Source organism: Bufo gargarizans, chromosome 2 (genome assembly GCF_014858855.1).
Source record: "Bufo gargarizans isolate SCDJY-AF-19 chromosome 2, ASM1485885v1, whole genome shotgun sequence".
NCBI classification, from domain to species: Eukaryota; Metazoa; Chordata; class Amphibia; order Anura; family Bufonidae; genus Bufo; species Bufo gargarizans.
In genome coordinates, this window is record NC_058081.1 from 306,408,774 (window position 1) to 306,426,297 (window position 17,524).

The window sequence follows — 17,524 nt, forward strand, 5'->3', positions numbered from 1 at the left end:
AAATTATGTTATACATACACAATCTAAAATAAAGAAGAATAAAACAAATGTATACATACAGCTCTACTGCTGCTAATAGTTGTAATACATCCCCGCCATTCATGTAATAAAGGTAGAAAAGTAGATCTTCTCCATATCGGCCAAGTTTTATTGCAGCCAGCTACAAGAAAATGCGCATAAGAATATATAACATTTACATATAGAACCTCTACCCAAAACACATTTGTCGATTCATGTAACCAACATTCACTTTCATTCAGGGATATTTTTAAATCTCATTTTCTAAATTTTACTATGGTGCCAATTTTTTTTTATCAAACTCCTCCAGACTCCTACAGGCAGCAGGTGACAGGAAATATAATCCCAGGACACATGCAGGTGTGAATGGCGGGATCGGGAGAGATAGCAGACCTTAGACACCTATCTAAGCCTATGACTAAGGCCCCTTTCACACGAGCGAATTTTCCGCGCGGGTGCAATGCATGACGTGAACGCATAGCACCCGCACTGAATCCTGACCCATTCATTTCAATGGATCTGTGTACATGAGCGTTGTTTTTCACACATCAGTTCTGCGTTGCGTGAAAATCTCAGCATGTTTTATATTCTGCGTTTTTCACGCAGCCCTGGCTCCATAGAAGTGAATGGGGCTGCGTGAAGAAATGCAGTACATCCGCAAGCAAGTGCGGGTGCGATGCGTTTTTCACTGATGGTTGCTAGGAGATGTTGTTTGTAAACCTTCAGTTTTTTTATCATGCGCGTGAAAAACACATCAAAACGCATTGCACCCGCGCAGAAAAAACTGAACAACTGAACGCAATCGCAGACAAAACTGACTGAACTTACTTGCAAAATAGTATGATTTTCACTGAACGCATCCGGACCTAACCCGTCACACCCATGTGAAAGAGGCCTAACACCTCTAGCTCATGATGAACTCATACCATCAAATGGCAAGTGAATAGGGTGCAAAATTCCAACCACAAGGATTCATGCCACAAAAATCTGCACTGGTTCATAAAGTTTTAAGATTTAGTTCAAATCAGCAAAATGCTGAATCTGATTTTCTGTTTATAGGCAGTATGAGTACAGCGAGCATACATATTCATATTTATCACCGTTCAATTCTCTAATTACAGGTAAAAAAAAATTTAAATAGTTCATTTATAGTCCAACATACATGACACTACTAGGCCCAGGCACTCACCTTATCCCTAATGTGAATGTTCGTTAAGTATTCAGAAGGGACATGGAAATCTAAAAAGACAAATGGGAAACGGTAGTTAACTCATTTAATGCTGACAACAAACTTGTGATAGCAAAAAGATGAACTGCATAAAATACAGTATATAAAAAAAAAATATCTCATGCGAGTGAAGAATTCAAAAGATAGGGGTGGGGGGAATATAGAAAAGCATACCAATATCTTGGGGTCGACAGGGTGATGATGCCCACGGTGATGCAAATTTCGGATAAAGATTTCTGGGGTTAAAATGGAAACATTAAGTGCAAAATATGAAACCTTTATTAAATTCACACAAAAATGAAAACCACTAAAATGTAAAGGCTCCCCCTGTTTTGAATTTTCTTAATTTTTTTTTTCCTATGAAATGACCCTTTTTGTAAAGAGGCTGGGTTTTTCTTCCCTCACTTCTTCAACACTGATGTTCACAGTGGGACTAGTTGTAGGTGGCCAAAAAGGAGGCACCCCTGGCGGATGGATACTGCGGCGAGAAAAAGCATCAAGGTACTGAAGCAACCCCAAGTGGGCGAGTGAAAAATGTCCCAAATAGAGCCCTTGAGTTTCAGGGAAAAGGCGAGAACTGACGTGGCTTAGTCCCAGCAGAAGCCAGGGACTAGAATATATGGTGCAGCAGAGGCAGACACTGTGGAAAATGGGGAAGGGGGGAAAAAAACACAAAAAACTTCCGAGGGAAGGAGGGAGGGAAGGTCATAGCAACCTCCAAGTTTGGAAAAACCGACCCAAATAGGGCCCCTGGGCACCGGGGAGTCTTCGAGCACCACAGGGTCACCACTTTGGTAAACTTGCACCAGAGTGCAATTACCAGCATTACACTGAAGATGCAGTAAGGGGGACTGGCGAGTTACACACCCACAGAGGGTTCTACCAAAATGGCAGCCCATGATGACAACCTGCTGCATGATCAAACCAGCAGAGTGTAGAGAATAAGAAAAAAAAAAAGCAGCAATACCTGCAGAAAAAAAGCCAGGTTGTGTCCTCATGCTACAGACATTAGACTAAAACCAACTAGACTAGAGTCTGTGGAAAGGGTATAGTCCACTTGGGCAGAGTTTTATTTCGAGTGACAGCTGGGCGTGAACAGACGGCTGCGGTTATTCATTACAGCAGTTGTCCACTTTGGATAATTCTTATTACTATGAAATTCAGTACAGTGCCACCACAGGGAAATTAAGCATCACACAGTGACTATTGTAGTCTATGGCCTGTCAATGCTCTTTGTACCCACTTTCTATTCTGACTAATAACCAGTCGCTCCTAGAGAGGGACCCTTCTCTAGTATACTGATATAGTATAATGCCCTAAGGGTACTTTCACACTAGCATTGTTCAGATCCAGGAGGCTAACCATATGCAAACGGAAATATGTTTTTTCTGGATCCGTTAGATCCCTGATCCGTCTCATCCGGAATAACGGATCTGGTATTTAATTTTTTTCAAAGATCAAAAGCAAAAATAGCTCCTCCTATGTCCACACAAATCCCTCAACGCGGCAATTTCCAAAACACTTGGTTTAATACATCTCTATGGAAATGAATGCCGGATCCGGCAAGTGCGGTAGTGTTCCGGGATTTTGGCCAATACCGTACAAGGGACGGAACGGAAGACATCCTGATGCATACTGAACGGATTGCTTTACATTCAGAATGCATTAGGACAAAACTTAAAACTTTCAATACCGGAAAAGAATAACGCTAGAGTGAAAGTACCCTAACATGAAAAATTGGGGCAGAAAACGACTTATACCTTGGTGTTAATAATTCCATCAAATGCTTTCCAGTTGATAAATGTTACTTTCCATTTCTCACAAAGACTATACACACAAAAGATCTAATAAGACTAACCTGCTACAAGGAAACCCTTCCATAGCAAAAATATCTCTCGAATTCTTAAAAGCTGATTTAATTAAACCAAAATGCCTGTAAAAGCCTTTTCTTCCCACCCCTGGTTTAAGTTCCCTACACACACAAATTTGCACCGATTGTTTTTTGGGTTGTAAAAACGCTAGAATAATCAAATGCAGGTTTTTTTGGTCACCTGCATTTTATTGTCTTTTTTTTTTTTTTTATTATAAAAAAATTATTAAATAAATAAATAAAAAATCTGAAGAAAGCCAGCAAAACTCCATGTGTGAACCCACCCCGTACTATGACACAGAACCTAGATTCCCCATTTTATAAAACAATACCGATGTAAAATACTTACTCTGGAGAGTTGAGATTGAGGCCTAGTGTTGTCAAGTCACTTCCTAATGCAAGATGTACCATCCCTGGATCTGTTTCAGCTGCCCTGATAAACGTTAACAAGCCAATCATGCCAAACTGGTCTGTCACCATGCCTTGAGGAATGTTGGTAACTCGGCCTGGATAAGAGAAGGCAGCAAAAGACCATGTAGATTACGGGCAATTAGGAAGGTAAGAGCCTAGGACAGTGATGGCGAACCTATGGCACGGGTGCCAGAGGCGGCACTCAGAGCCCTCTCTGTGGGCACCCGCACCCTGGAAAAAGTCTATGGTGTACCAATAAGCCTTAGACTTTTCCTGCCATTCATCAGCGAAGGGCGCGCTTTGAACGGCACAGGCAGTTATTATAGCTAAATGATAAAGTACATGGAAGATACTCTATATTGGTATTCAGGTTAAATTGCCGTGTTGGCACTTTGTAATAAATAAGTGGGTTTAGGTTGCAGTTTGGGCACTCGGTCTCTAAAAGGTTCACCATCACTGGCCTAGGATGACCCTAGAACATGTCAATGTGGGGCCGAGGCTCAGTAAGAAACATTGCTGAATGTGCATTTCCTAATAGGAAAATGCATTAAAAAGAGATTCAAGATCTTAAATGGGTTGCCGGGGCTCTAAATACTGATGACCAATCCTTAGGATAGGTCATCATTATCAGATCGGTGGGTGTCTGACACCTGGCACCCTTGCCGATCAGCTGTTCTCAGGAATCACCTGGCACCAGAAGAAAACCACAGTGGATGGAGTTGGGAGCAGAAAGCGATGCCAAATGTGTAGTGGTCGAGCCTGGGTACTGCAGCTCAGCTCCTAGGTCTACACGACGACATTTATCGTGCAACATTTTGTTGCACCAATGTCGCGCGACAATTTTTGTAATGGCAGTCTATAGTGTCGCACTGCAACATGCTGCGACTGCGACGCAACAGTTGCAGAAAATCTATTCGAGATGGATTTTTCTGCGACTGTCGCAGTCGCAGCATGTCGCAGTGCGGCACCATAGACTGCCATTATAAAAATTGTTGCGCGAGATTGGTGCAACAAAATGTCGCACGGCAAATGTTGCAGTGTAGTTGTGCCCCATCTGTCGCACGACAAATGTTGTCGTGTAGACCTAGCCTAAAGGTTGTATAACGAAGTAATGAGGACATAAGCCAGCTAGAAATGTGTGAAAGAACTCACCATCAGGTAAGACCTGGATCCCTTTTTTCTGCTGGTTATTATTTTGTGTTGTGGAGCTTTTGTCTCCTGGAAATTTGGGTCCATCTGTACTTGAGGCAGTCTTTCCCGATGTATTTAAATTCTGCGCATGAAAAAAAGAATGACACACATTAATAAGGCAGCTTTGAAATCTTAGCTGACAAAAAATAAATAAAAAAATTAAAATCATGACGCTTCTCTGAAGCCAACATATTTAAAAAAATGTCTGTTTTAGAAAATTTGTAATTTAAAAAAATTCCTGTTATATCTCCTAGAAATATACAAATACAATGTCAGCTGGGTGTTACCAGTTGGTGGTGTATCCTTACAGTATACAATCAGTGCTGACCATGACAGACAGTACAGGCACATACCCCTTTGATGGCAATGTTAACATCCAGTTTTCAATATATTTGCAAATTCTCAGTAGAATGCAAAGATACTCCAGAACTGATATTTTATAGGTAATACAATTATTTACTAAAAACAGACATGTCAGGAGGGGTCACTGGTCCTCTCTAATAAACGTCAACTTATACCTATACAGTGGTACTATTCACTTATACCAGGCATGCCCAACCTGCGGCCCTCCAGCTGTTGTAAAACTACAACTCCCACAATGCCATGCTGTAGGCTGTTCGGGCATGCTGGGAGTTGTAGTCTTGCAACAGCTGGAGGGCCGCAGGTTGAGCATGCCTGACATACTATTGCCAGAAATAAGAAAAAGAGCAAACCAAGATGGAAAAGTGTACAGCAACACGCATGTTCCAGGGGAATAACCATAAGTTATTAGGTATTTAATTAACACAAAATTAATGTCATAATAAAATATACTTTCATCAACTGCCTCATAAAAAGAAATAATGGTACATTTATTATCAGAAAACCAATCTACATGGTTGTACAAGAGTAAAATCTGCAGTATAATACCACACATAGAACCTAGATTTCAGCAAAACCGTCAGCACGTACAGATTTATTGTCGTCATTGCTCGATGTTGGATCCTTATAGCTGGAGCCTGGTAATGCAGGGAAGTCCTCGTTGTGTATTGAGAAGTCCTGGGACTGCTCACTTGCTGGTTTTGTCACCATGCCGACTGTGAAGAAACAAATTTATTCTTAGTATTTAGTGGTTACGTTTTTTTTGAATTGCAATGTCAATAAAAGCCTTGGGTCTGAGTGTTATAAAATGACATCACAATACAAAAGTAATATATGCATAAAGTTTTACTGTAATAATATATATACACACACACACACAGTTGCAAGAAAAAGTATGTGAACCCTTTGGAATTATATGGATTTCTGCACAAATTGGTCATAAAATGTGATCTGATCTTCATCCAAGGGCCCTTTCACACTTGCGTTGTCCGGATCCGGCGTGTCCTCCACTTGCCGGAGGTACACGCCGGATCCGGAAAAACGCAAGTGTACGGAAAGCATTTGAAGACGGATCCGTCTTCAAAATGCTTTCAGTGTTACTATGGCAGCCAGGACGCTATTAAAGTCCTGGTTGCCATAGTAGGAGCGGGGAGCGGCATACTTACAGTCCGTGCGTCTCCCGGGGCGCTCCAGAATGATGTCAGAGCGCCCCAGGCGCATGGATGACGTGTACATGCGATCACGTCATCCATGTGCCTGGGGCGCCCTGACGTCACTCTGGAGCGCCCCGGGAGCCGAACGGACGGTAAGTATGCTGCTCCCCCGCTCCCTGCTACACTTTACCATGGCTGCCAGGACTTTTGCGTCCCGGCAGCCATGGTAACCATTCAGAAAAAGCTAAACGTCGTATCCGGCAATGCGCCGAAACGACGTTTAGCTTAAGGCCGGATCCGGATCAATGCCTTTCAATGGGCATTCATTCCGGATCCGGCCTTGCGGCAAGTGTTCAGGATTTTTGGCCGGAGCAAAAAGTACTGCATGCTGCGGTATTTTCTCCGGCCAAAAAACGTTCCGTTCCGGAAGACATCCTGATGCATCCTGAACTGATTTCTCTCCATTCAGAATGCATTAGGATAATCCTGATCAGGATTGTTCCGGAATAGAGCCCCGACGACGGAACTCTATGCCGGAACCGGCCAACGCGAGTGTGAAAGGGCCCTTAGTCACAACAATAGACCATCACAGTCTGCTTAAACTAATAACACACAAAGAATTAAATGTTACCATGTTTTTATTGAACACACCATGTAAACATTCATTCACAGTGCAGGTGGAAAAAGTATGTGAACCCCTAGACTAATGACATCTCCAAGAGCTAATTGGAGTGAGGCGTCAGCCAACTGGAGTCCAGTCAATGAGATGAGATTGGAGGTGTTTGTTACAGCTGCCCTATAAAAAAAAAAAAACACACACCAGTTCTGGGTTTGCTTTTCACAAGAAGCATTGCCTGATGTGAATGATGCCTCGCACAAAAGAGCTCTCAGAAGACCTAAGATTAATAATTGTTGACTTGCATAAAGCTGGAAAGTGTTATAAAAGTATCTCCAGAAGCCTTGCTATTCATCAGTCCACGGTAAGACAAATTGTCTATAAATGGAGGAAGTTCAGCACTGCTGCTACTCTCCCTAGGAGTGGTGGTCCTGTAAAGATGATTGCAAGAGCACAGCTCAGACTGCTCAATGAGGTGAAGAAGAATCCTAGAGTGTCGGCTAAAGACTTACAAAAGTCTCTGGCACATGCTAACATCCCTGTTAGCGAATCTACGATACGTGAAACACTATACAAGAATGGATTTCATGGGAGGATACTACAGAGGAAGCCACTGCTGTCCAAAAAAACATTGCTGCACGTTTACAGTTTGCACAAGAGCACCTGGATGTTCCACAGCAGTACTGGCAAAATATTCTGTGGACAGATGAAACCAAAGTTGAGTTGTTTGGAAGAAACACATAACACTAACACGAACCACCATCCCAACTGTGAAGTATGGTGGTGGGGGCATCATGGTCTGGGGCTGCTTTGCTGCGTCAGGGCCTGGACGGATTGCCATCATCGAAGGAAAAATGAATTCCCAAGTTTATCAAGACATTTTGCATGAGAACTTAAGGCCATCTGTTTACCAGCTGAAGCTCCACAGAAGATGGGTGTTGCAACAGGACAACGACCCAAAGCATAGAAGTAAATCAACCATAGAATGGCTTAAACAGAAGAAAATACGCCTTCTGGAGTGGCCCAGTCAGAGTCCTGATCTCAACCCAATTGAGATGCTGTGGCATGACCTCAAGAAAGCGATTCACACCAGACATCTCAAGAATATTGCTGAACTGAAACAGTTCTGTAAAGAGGAATGGTCAAGAATTACTCCTGACCGTTGTGCACGTCTGATCTGCAACTACAGGAAACGTTTGGTTGAAGTTATTGCTGCCAAAGGAGGTTCAACCAGTTATTAAGTCCAAGGGTTCACATACTTTTTTCCACCTGCACTGTGAATGTTTACATGGCGTGTTCAATAAAAACATAGTAACATTTAATTATTGGCGTGTTATAAGTTTAAGCAGACTGTGATTGTCTATTGTTGTGACTTAGATGAAGATCAGATCACATTTTATGACCAATTTGTGCAGAAATCCATATAATTCTAAAGGGTTCACATACTTTTTCTTGCAACTGCATATACACAAAGTATGTGTGTGTGTGTGTGTGTGTGTGTACAAATTAAAATATTTAGATCCACGCTGCCAATAATTCAAACAAAGAAATCCAAGGAAAGAGGGTATATTCGGTTATTCCTCATAGGCTCCCTATACGTTCACACAGAATCACTGAAGTCAAATTTTCGATACTTCCTTTTCCGATGAAGTCCAATGAAGAAAAGCAGTGAAATTTCTTAGGGTACATGCACATGGCCCTGTTCTCACACCAAAATCTGCATGTGATACATGTGGATTTTGTCATGGATTTACCCCAGATTTCACCCTCCCCTGGCACCCTTCACTGATCAAAGTTTGTGCCATGCTCCACTGCATAAATCATTAGTAAATGTGAATAAGAAATTTTGTAATATATCTTGTCAGAGAAAAATGCTTCTTTTTACTCTCGAAGATAAACCCCAACATAGACCTCTGTGGGCATCTTATCTGATCTTCAGTGAGCAGAAGGCCAGTCTTCTCTCAAGACAGACTTAACAGAGAACGTTAGTTTAGGAGGGAGGAGAAAGGCATTTTATTTTATTTAAAGTCTACACACCCCTGTTAAAATGCCAGGTTTCTGTGCTGTAAAAAAGACAAAGATAAATCATTTCAGAACTTTTTCCACCTTTAATGTGACCTATACACTGTACAGCTCAATTGAAAAACAAACTAAAATCTTTTAGGTGAAGAAAACAAAAAAAAACAAAAAACTAAAATAATGTGGTTGCATACGTGTGCACACCCTCTTATAACTGGGGATGTAGCTGTGTTCAAAATTAAGCAATCACATTCAAAATCATGTTAAATAGCAGTCGGCATACACCTGCCATCATTTAACCACTTCACATCCGGGCCATTTGCCCCCTTCCTGACCAGGCCTAATTTAGCAAATCTGACATGTGTCACTTTGGAACGCTTTTACTTATCCAAGCCATTCAGAAATTGTTTTCTCGTGACCATTGTACTTCATGATAGTCACAAATTTGAGTCAATATATTTCACCTTTATTTACGGAAAAAAATCCCAAATTTACCAAAAATTTTGGAAAAATTCTTAATTTTCAAAATGTCTATTTCTCTGTTTTTAAAATAGAAAGTGATACCTCAAAAAATATTACTTAACATTCTCCATCATTTTGGAAATGTAATTTTATTTTTTTAGGACGTTAGAAGGCTTAGAAGTTTAGAAGCAATTGTTAAAATTTTTAAGAAAATTGCTAAAACCCACTTTTTAACCTCTTAAGGACATAGGGCGTACAGGTACGCCCTTGTGCCCTGGTACTTAAGGACACAGGGCGTACATGTACGCCCTGTGCATTTTCGATCACCGCCGCACGGCGGGCGGTGATCGGAACCCCATGCCTGCTCAAATCATTGAGCAGGCACTTGGAGCAAATGCGCCGGGGGGTCCGGTGACCCCCCCATGTATGCGATCGCAGAAAACCGCAGGTCAATTCAGACCTGAGGTTTTCAGCGTTTCCGGGTTATTCGGGTCTCTGAAGTCCCGATAACCCGGAACAGGATGGTAATGGTGGTGTGATTTCACTCCACCAATCACCATCCAGCGATCCTGAGTGGTGATGGTGACATCACCACTCAGGATCGCTTTCTGATTGGTCTGTGGGCGGTCCGGCGGCAGATTCAAAAGAGGCAGGCGCTCCTCTCCTCCTCCTTTTGTGTTCCGGAGCCGGAGGAGAGAGGAGCTGCCTGCACGTGTCTGCTGCACCCGATCTGTGCCCCCCAGGACCCGATCTGTGCCCCCCAGGACCCCATCAGGTACATAGGGACAGCTAGGGAAAGTTTGGTTTAGGCAGGGAAAAAAAAAGGGAAAGTTAGTTTTTGAACTTTGATTGCATCACCCTAGTTAGGGTGTCTGGGGTCCACAGTGACCCTAGATCCCCCAGGGGTGCTGCCACTTGCCCCCCCACCCCACCTTTTTTGGGGTGCATTTTTTTTTTTTTCGTGTACGCTGACTGTGGCCGGCACTTAGTGTCCGGCCACTGTTAGAGCATCGCACACCCCACCGCTGATCAACTTCGGACGGTTGATCAGCGGTTTTGAATTTTTTTCCCCACATTTTTTGCCCTTTTTTTAGTTAGTTTATTTTATTTTTTTTCTGTTAGTTTTAGGGTGAGTTCGTGAACACCCGTGCCCCCACACACACACGCACACAAAATAAAGAGTTACACACACGCACATATACACGCAGACACACACTCCCCTATGGCCCGCCGGACGTTCTCGGCCGAGGAGGCATACGCCCAGATTGCCTCTGACTCCGAGAGTCCCAGTGAGGATGAGGATGACCCCACATTCCTGTTGTCATCCGCATCCTCCTCATCATCTAGCGATGATGATGAGCCCCCAAGGCGGCGGAGACGCCGCCAGGCGGAGCAAGGGGACCGCCATGTTAGGGACCCTGTGGCCCACACTAGTACGAGCAGCTCTGGGGCTCGTACTGGTTTCCCGGCCCACCAGTTAAATCCACCGGAGCCCCCTGCCGGTGAACTTGTCTGGTGTAGCCCAGAGCGATACGAGCCTGTGATTCCTGATTTTGTAGGCCAATCAGGAATCCAGATTTCCACAGTGGGCTACACTGAATATGACTTTTTTTGTCATTTTTTCAGTGACCCACTGGTAAATCTGATGGTGGAGCAGACGAATCTGTACGCCCAACAGTTCGTCGCTCAACACCCGGGCTCCTTTTTGGCCAGGCCCGGTGGCTGGACGCCGGTCAGTGCAGCCGAAATGAGGACATTTTGGGGCCTCGTGCTGCATATGGGCCTGGTCAAAAAACCCAGTGTCAGGCTGTACTGGAGTGGGGACGTCCTATACCAGGCCCCACTTTACAGTACAGCCATGACACGCTCCCGGTTTGAGGCCATCCGGAAATGTCTGCATTATTCCGATAATGCAGCATGTCCCCCCCGAGGTGATCCTGCCCATGACCGTCTGTACAAGATACGGCCGGTCATCGATCACTTTGGGGCCAAATTCATGGAGGCCTATGTACCTGGAAGAGAGGTCGCGGTTGATGAGTCTCTCATTGCGTTCAAGGGGAGACTCATTTTCCGCCAGTATGTGCCCTCCAAGCGGGCGAGGTATGGCGTGAAGCTATACAAAATTTGTGAGAGTACCTCAGGGTACACTTACAAATTTCGTGTATACGAGGGGCGAGATTCCCGGATTCAACCCCCAGAATGTCCCCCCACTCTGGGTGTTACCGGGAAACTTGTGTGGGACCTTATGTACCCACTGCTGGATAAGGGTTACCACCTTTACGTGGATAACGTTTATACCAGTATCCCCTTGTTCCAGTCCCTTGCCGCCAGATCCACGTCCGCTTGTGGGACCGTGCGGAAAAATCAACGCGGCCTCCCTGCCCACCCCCTCCAGGTACCTATCCCCAGGGGTGAGACCCGTGCCCTTACCACTGGAAACCTGTTGCTGGTCAGGTATAAGGACAAGAGGGATGTCCTTATGCTGTCCACAATTCATGGTAACGGCATCACCCCTGTCCCTGTGCGAGGTACCGCGGCAACGGTCCTCAAGCCCGATTGTATCGTCGCTTACAATCGGTATATGGGAGGAGTTGATCTCTCTGATCAAGTCCTCAAGCCATATAACGCCATGCGCAAAACCCGGGCATGGTACAAAAAAGTTGCGGTCTACTTGGTGCAGGTTGCCATGTACAACTCTTTTGTACTATCCCGAAGCGCTGGCAGCACAGGGACATTCCTCCAGTTCTATGAGGCAGTCCTCAAGGCCCTGATCTTTTCGGACCGGGAAAGAGCAGGCCGGAGTACCTCGGGAACTGTAGGTGCCCGGATCGTCCCTGGCCAACACTTTCCAGGTGTGGTCCCCCATACTGGAAAGAAGGGACGAACCCAAAAAAAGTGCAGAGTGTGTCGCAGGAGGGGGATACGGAAGGACACGACTACTCAGTGCGACACTTGCCCCGATCATCCGGGCCTCTGCATTGACGGTTGCTTCAGGGAGTATCACACTTCCATGGAGTACTAAATTTATATCCCAATTTAGCACTGACATCGGATAAAAAAAAATGGTTCTCAGACTTGAGACACCCAAAAAAACTAAAATAATTTATTAAAAGTAGACATAGGTATTGCCGCGTCGGTAATAATCTCCTCTATAAAAATGCCCCATTACCTAACCCCCCAGATTAACACGGTCCAGAAAAAAAAAAAAAAGGTGCAAAAAGTTTTTTTTGTCACCTTACATAATAAAAAGTTTAATAGCAAGCGATCAAAAAGTCATATAGCCCCCAAATTAGTGCCAATAAAACCGTCATCTCATCCCGCAAAAAATGAGCCCCCACATAAGATAATCAGATAAAAAATAGAAAATGACTCTTAGAGTTTAGAGATACAAAATTTTTTTTAGGGTATCAAAAAGGATAATATAGTCTAAAACCTAAATAATTGTAAAAAAAAGTTGACTTATTAGGTATCGCCGCGTCCGTAAGAATCTCCTCTATAAAAATACCCCATGACCCAACCCCCCAGATTAACACAGTAAAAAATAAAAATAAAAAAAATAGGTGCAAAAAAATATTTTTTTTGTCACCTTACATAACAAAAAGTTTAATAGCAAGCGATCAAAAAGTCATATAGCCCCCAAAATAGTGCCAATAAAACCGTCCGCTCATCCCGCAAAAAATGAGCCCCCACATAAGATAATTGGCTAAAAGAAAATAAAAAAAAATGACACTTAGACTTTAGAGATACCCAAAAAAAAATGTTGTATCAAAAAAGATAATATAGTCAAAAACCTAAATAATTGTAAAAAAAAAGTAGACTTATTAGATATTGCCGCGTCCGTAAGAATCTCCTCTATAACAATATCCCATGACCTAACTACCCAGATTAACACGGTTAAAAAAAAAAAAAAAAAAAAAAAAAAACGGTGCCAAAACCGCTATTTTTGCCACTTTTCCATTTCAGTCCGTTTTTTCCGGTAACAAAACAAGGGTTAACAACCAAACAAAAGTTAAAATTTATTACCCTGATACTGCAGTTTACAGAAACGCCACATTTGTGGTCGTAAACTGCTGTATCCGTAAAAGGGAGGCCGCAAAAGGAAAGGACCGACATGGTTTCTGGAAGGCCGATTTTGATGGCCTTTTTTATTGACACCATATCCCTTTTGAAGCCCCCCTGATGCCCCCCTAGAGTAAAAACTCCCTAAAATTGACCCCATCTAAGAAACTACACCCCTCAAGGTATTCAAAAATGATTATACAAACTTTATTAACCCTTTAGGTGTTCCTCAACAGTTAATGGCAAATGGAGATGAAATATCAGAATTTCTATTTTTGGTAACCTTGCCTCACAAAAATGTAATATAGAGCAACCAAAAATTATATTTTCCCTAAAAATACTCCCCCAAAAAATGCCACCTTATCCCGTAGTTTCCAAAATGGGGTCACTTTTAGGGAGTTTCGACTCCAGGGGTGCATCAGGGGGGTTGAAACAGGACACGGTGTAAATAAACCGGTCCATAAAAATCAGCCCTCCAAAAACCAAACGGCGCACCTTTCACTCTACGCCCCGCTGTGTGGCCGTACAGTAGTGTACGGCCACATATTGGGTGTTTCTGTAAACTGCAGAGTCAGGGCAATAAAGATACAGTCTTGTTTGGCTGTTAACCCTTGCTTTGTTAGTGGAAAAAATGGGTAAAAATGAAATATTAGACAGAAAAATGAAATTCTCAAATTTCATCCCCATTTGCCAATAACTCTTGTGCAACACCTAAAGGGTTAACAACATATGTAAAATCACTTTTGAATACCTTGAGGGGTGTAGTTTCTTAGATGGGGTCATTTTTGGGTGGTTTCTATTATGTAAGCCTCGAAAAGCGACTTCAGACCTGAAATGGTCCCTAAAAATTTAGTTTTTGTAAATTTCAGAAAAATTTCAAGATTTGCTCCTAAACTTCTAAGCCTTATAACATCCCCAAAAAATAAAATATCATTCCCAAAATAATTCACACATGAAGTAGACATATGGGGAATGTAAAGTCATCACAATTTTTGGGGGTATTACTATGTATTACAGAAGTAGAGAAACTGAAACTTTGAAATTTGCTAATTTTTCAAAATTTTTGATAAATTTGGTATTTTTTGGTGCAAAAAAAAATATTTTTTGGACTTAATTTTACTAGTGTCATGAAGTACAATATGTGACGAAAAAACAATGTCAGAACGGCCTGGATAAGTCAAAGCGTTTTAAAGTTATCAGCACTTAAAAGTGACACTGGTCAGATTTGCAAAAATGGCCTGGTCCTAAGGTGTAAAAAGGCTGTGTCCTTAAGGGGTTAAGGACCAGTTCAGGTCTGAAGTCACTTTGTGGGGCTTACATAGTGGATACCCCCATACATGACCCCATTGTAGAAAATACAACCCTCAAGTTACTTAAAACTGATTTTGCAAGCTTTGTTAACCCTTTAGGCGTTTCACAAGAACTAAAGATCAAATTTTTAAATTTCACTTTTTTGGCAGATTTTCCATTTTAATCCATATTTTTCTTTAACACAGAGGGTTAACAGCTAAACAAAATTTAATATTTATTACCCAGATTCTGCGGTTTACAGAAACACCCCACATGTGGTCATAAACTGCTGTATGGGCACACGGCAGGGCGCAGCAGAAAATGTTTTTGGAAGGCAGATTTTGCTGAACTGGTTTTTAGACACCATGTCCCATTTTAAGCCCCCAGATGCACCCTTACCGTAGAAACTCCCAAAAAGTGACACCATTTTGGAAACTAAGGGATAAGGTGCCAGTTTTATTGGCACTATTTTTAGGTACATATGATTTTTTTGATCATTCATTATAACACTTTATGGAGCATGGTGACCAGAAAATTGGTTGTTTTAGCACAGTTTTTATTTATTATTTTTTACAGCATTCACCTGAGGGATTAGGTCATGTGACATTTTTATAGAGCAGATGGTTAAGGACGTGGCGATACCTAATATGCATAAATTCTTATTTAAGTTTTACACAATAATAGCATTTTTTAAACAAAATTATGTTTTAATATGTCCATGTTCTAAAAGCTATATAACATAGTAGCCCCAGTTACAGGGGAAATACACCCCCCAGAGAGGCTGTACAGCGGTATACTGCGCTATACAGCCTCAGTGCAGGGCTGATCGAGGTCTGTGAAAGACCCGACAGCTCCTGCACTGACCCGGCTCTGGAGGTCACATGACCTCCAGGCCGGAACAGTAAGCGCTTCCTGCTCTGTATACACAGTGCTCAGTGAGCGCTGTGTATACAGCGATCTAGAAGGCAGGGACACCTGGGAACTGTCCCTGACTTTTTTTAAGGTATGCTCTGCTGTCACCGACAGCGGGCAACTCGATCTGCAGCTGCAATCTCTTAAAGGACGTTCAGAAACGTCCATTCAGAGATGGAGAACAACCTCCCGGACGTTTATAGTCAACGCGCAGACGGGAGGTGGCTAAAGTGCCTCTGATTACCCCAAATAAAGTTCAGCTGCTCTAGTTGGTCTTTCCTGAAATTTTCGTAGTCGCATTCCACAGCAAAAGCCATGGTCCACAGAGAGCTTCCAAAGCATCAGAAGGATCTCATTGTTAAAAGGTATCAGTCAGGAGAAGGGTGCAAAAGAATTTCCAAGGCATTAGATATACCATGGAACACAGTGAAGACAGTCATCATCAAGTGGAGAAAATATGGCACAACAGTGACATTACCAAGAACTGGACATCTCTCCAAAATTAATGAAAAGACTAGAAGAAAATTGGTCTGGGAGGCTACCAAGAGGCCTACAGCAACATTAAAGGAGCTGCAGGAATATCTGGCTGTGTGGTACATGTGACAACAATCTCCCGTATTCCTTATATGTCTGGGCTATGGGGTAAAGTGGCAAGACAAAAGCCTTTTCTTATGAAGAAAAACATCCAAGCCAGGCTACATTTTGCAAAAACACATCTGAAGTCTCCCAAAAGCATGTGGGAAAAGGTGTTATGGTCTGATGAAACCAAGGTTGAACTTTTAGGCCATAATTCCAAAAGATATGTTTGGCGCAAAAGAAACACTGCACATCACCAAAAGAACACCATACCCACAGTGAAGCATGGTGATGGCAGCATCATGCTTTGGGGCTGTTTTTCTTCAGCTGGAACTGGGGCCTTAGTTAAGCTAGAGGGAATTATGAACAGTTCCAAATACCAGTCAATATTGGCACAAAACCTTCAGGTTTCTGGTAGAAAGCTGAACATGAAGAGGAACTTCATCTTTCAGCATGATAACGACCCAAAGCATACATCCAAATCAACAAAGGAATGACTTCACCAGAAGAAGATTAAAGTTTTGGAATGGCCCAGCCAGAGCCCAGACCTGAATCTGATTGAAAATCTGTGGGGTGATCTGAAGAGGCTGTGCACAGGAGATGCCCTCGCAATCTGACAGATTTAGAGTGTTTTTGCAAAGAAGAGTGGGCAAATCTTGCCAAGTCAAAATGTGCCATGCTGATAGACTTATACCCAAAAAGTGTGCTGTAATAAAATCAAAAAGATGCTTCAACAAAGTATTAGTTTAAGGGTGTGCACACTTATGCAACCATATTATTTGAATTTTTATATTTTTTTTCTTTCCTCTACCTAAAAGATTTCAGTTTGTTTTTCAATTGAGTTGTACAGTTTATAGGTCAAATTAAAGGTGGAAAATATTCTGAAATTATTTCTTAGTCTCATTTTTTTTTACATCACAGAAACCTGACATTTTTAAGAGGGGTGTGTAGACTTTTTATATCCACTGTATATTAGAAAGTTTCACAAATTCATCTGTACTATTACTTTATTGAAAGTTTGTTGAATGTACAGTGACCATTTAAACATTGATGACCTACTGTCAGAATAGGTCAACAACATGATTGGTGAGGGGTCCGACTTCCAGCAACCCTTCTATTCAGCTACTTAAAGGGGCAGTGGTGGGCACTGCAATATCTGTATACTATAAAAAGCACAGTGCAGTGTACTATATAGCATTTATGACTGGTATTTCAGTTCCATCCAATGCACTTGAATAGAAATGAGCTGCACAAAGGCCATCTGATTGCTGGATGTAAAGTACAGACCTAGGAAGAGATTGCTGCAGTCACCAGAGTGACACAACGCCATCAAACAGCTGCTTAGTAGGGGTGCCAGG

The 17,524-nt window shown here is 42.5% G+C and overlaps 1 protein-coding gene across 2 annotated transcripts in view; it reads right to left on the minus strand.

The window, feature by feature from the left end:
• Positions 1–17,524, minus strand: part of CNOT2 (CCR4-NOT transcription complex subunit 2) — a 75,621-nt gene that overhangs the window by 5,691 nt on the left and 52,406 nt on the right. For both annotated transcript variants that reach the window (XM_044280444.1, XM_044280443.1), the window contains exons 8-13: positions 5,670–5,794; positions 4,680–4,800; positions 3,466–3,622; positions 1,421–1,482; positions 1,208–1,257; positions 60–160 (exon numbers count right to left, since the gene is read on the minus strand). In XM_044280444.1, coding sequence (XP_044136379.1) covers positions 60–160; positions 1,208–1,257; positions 1,421–1,482; positions 3,466–3,622; positions 4,680–4,800; positions 5,670–5,794 — 616 coding nt within the window. The remainder of the gene's footprint in view (positions 1–59; positions 161–1,207; positions 1,258–1,420; positions 1,483–3,465; positions 3,623–4,679; positions 4,801–5,669; positions 5,795–17,524) is intronic.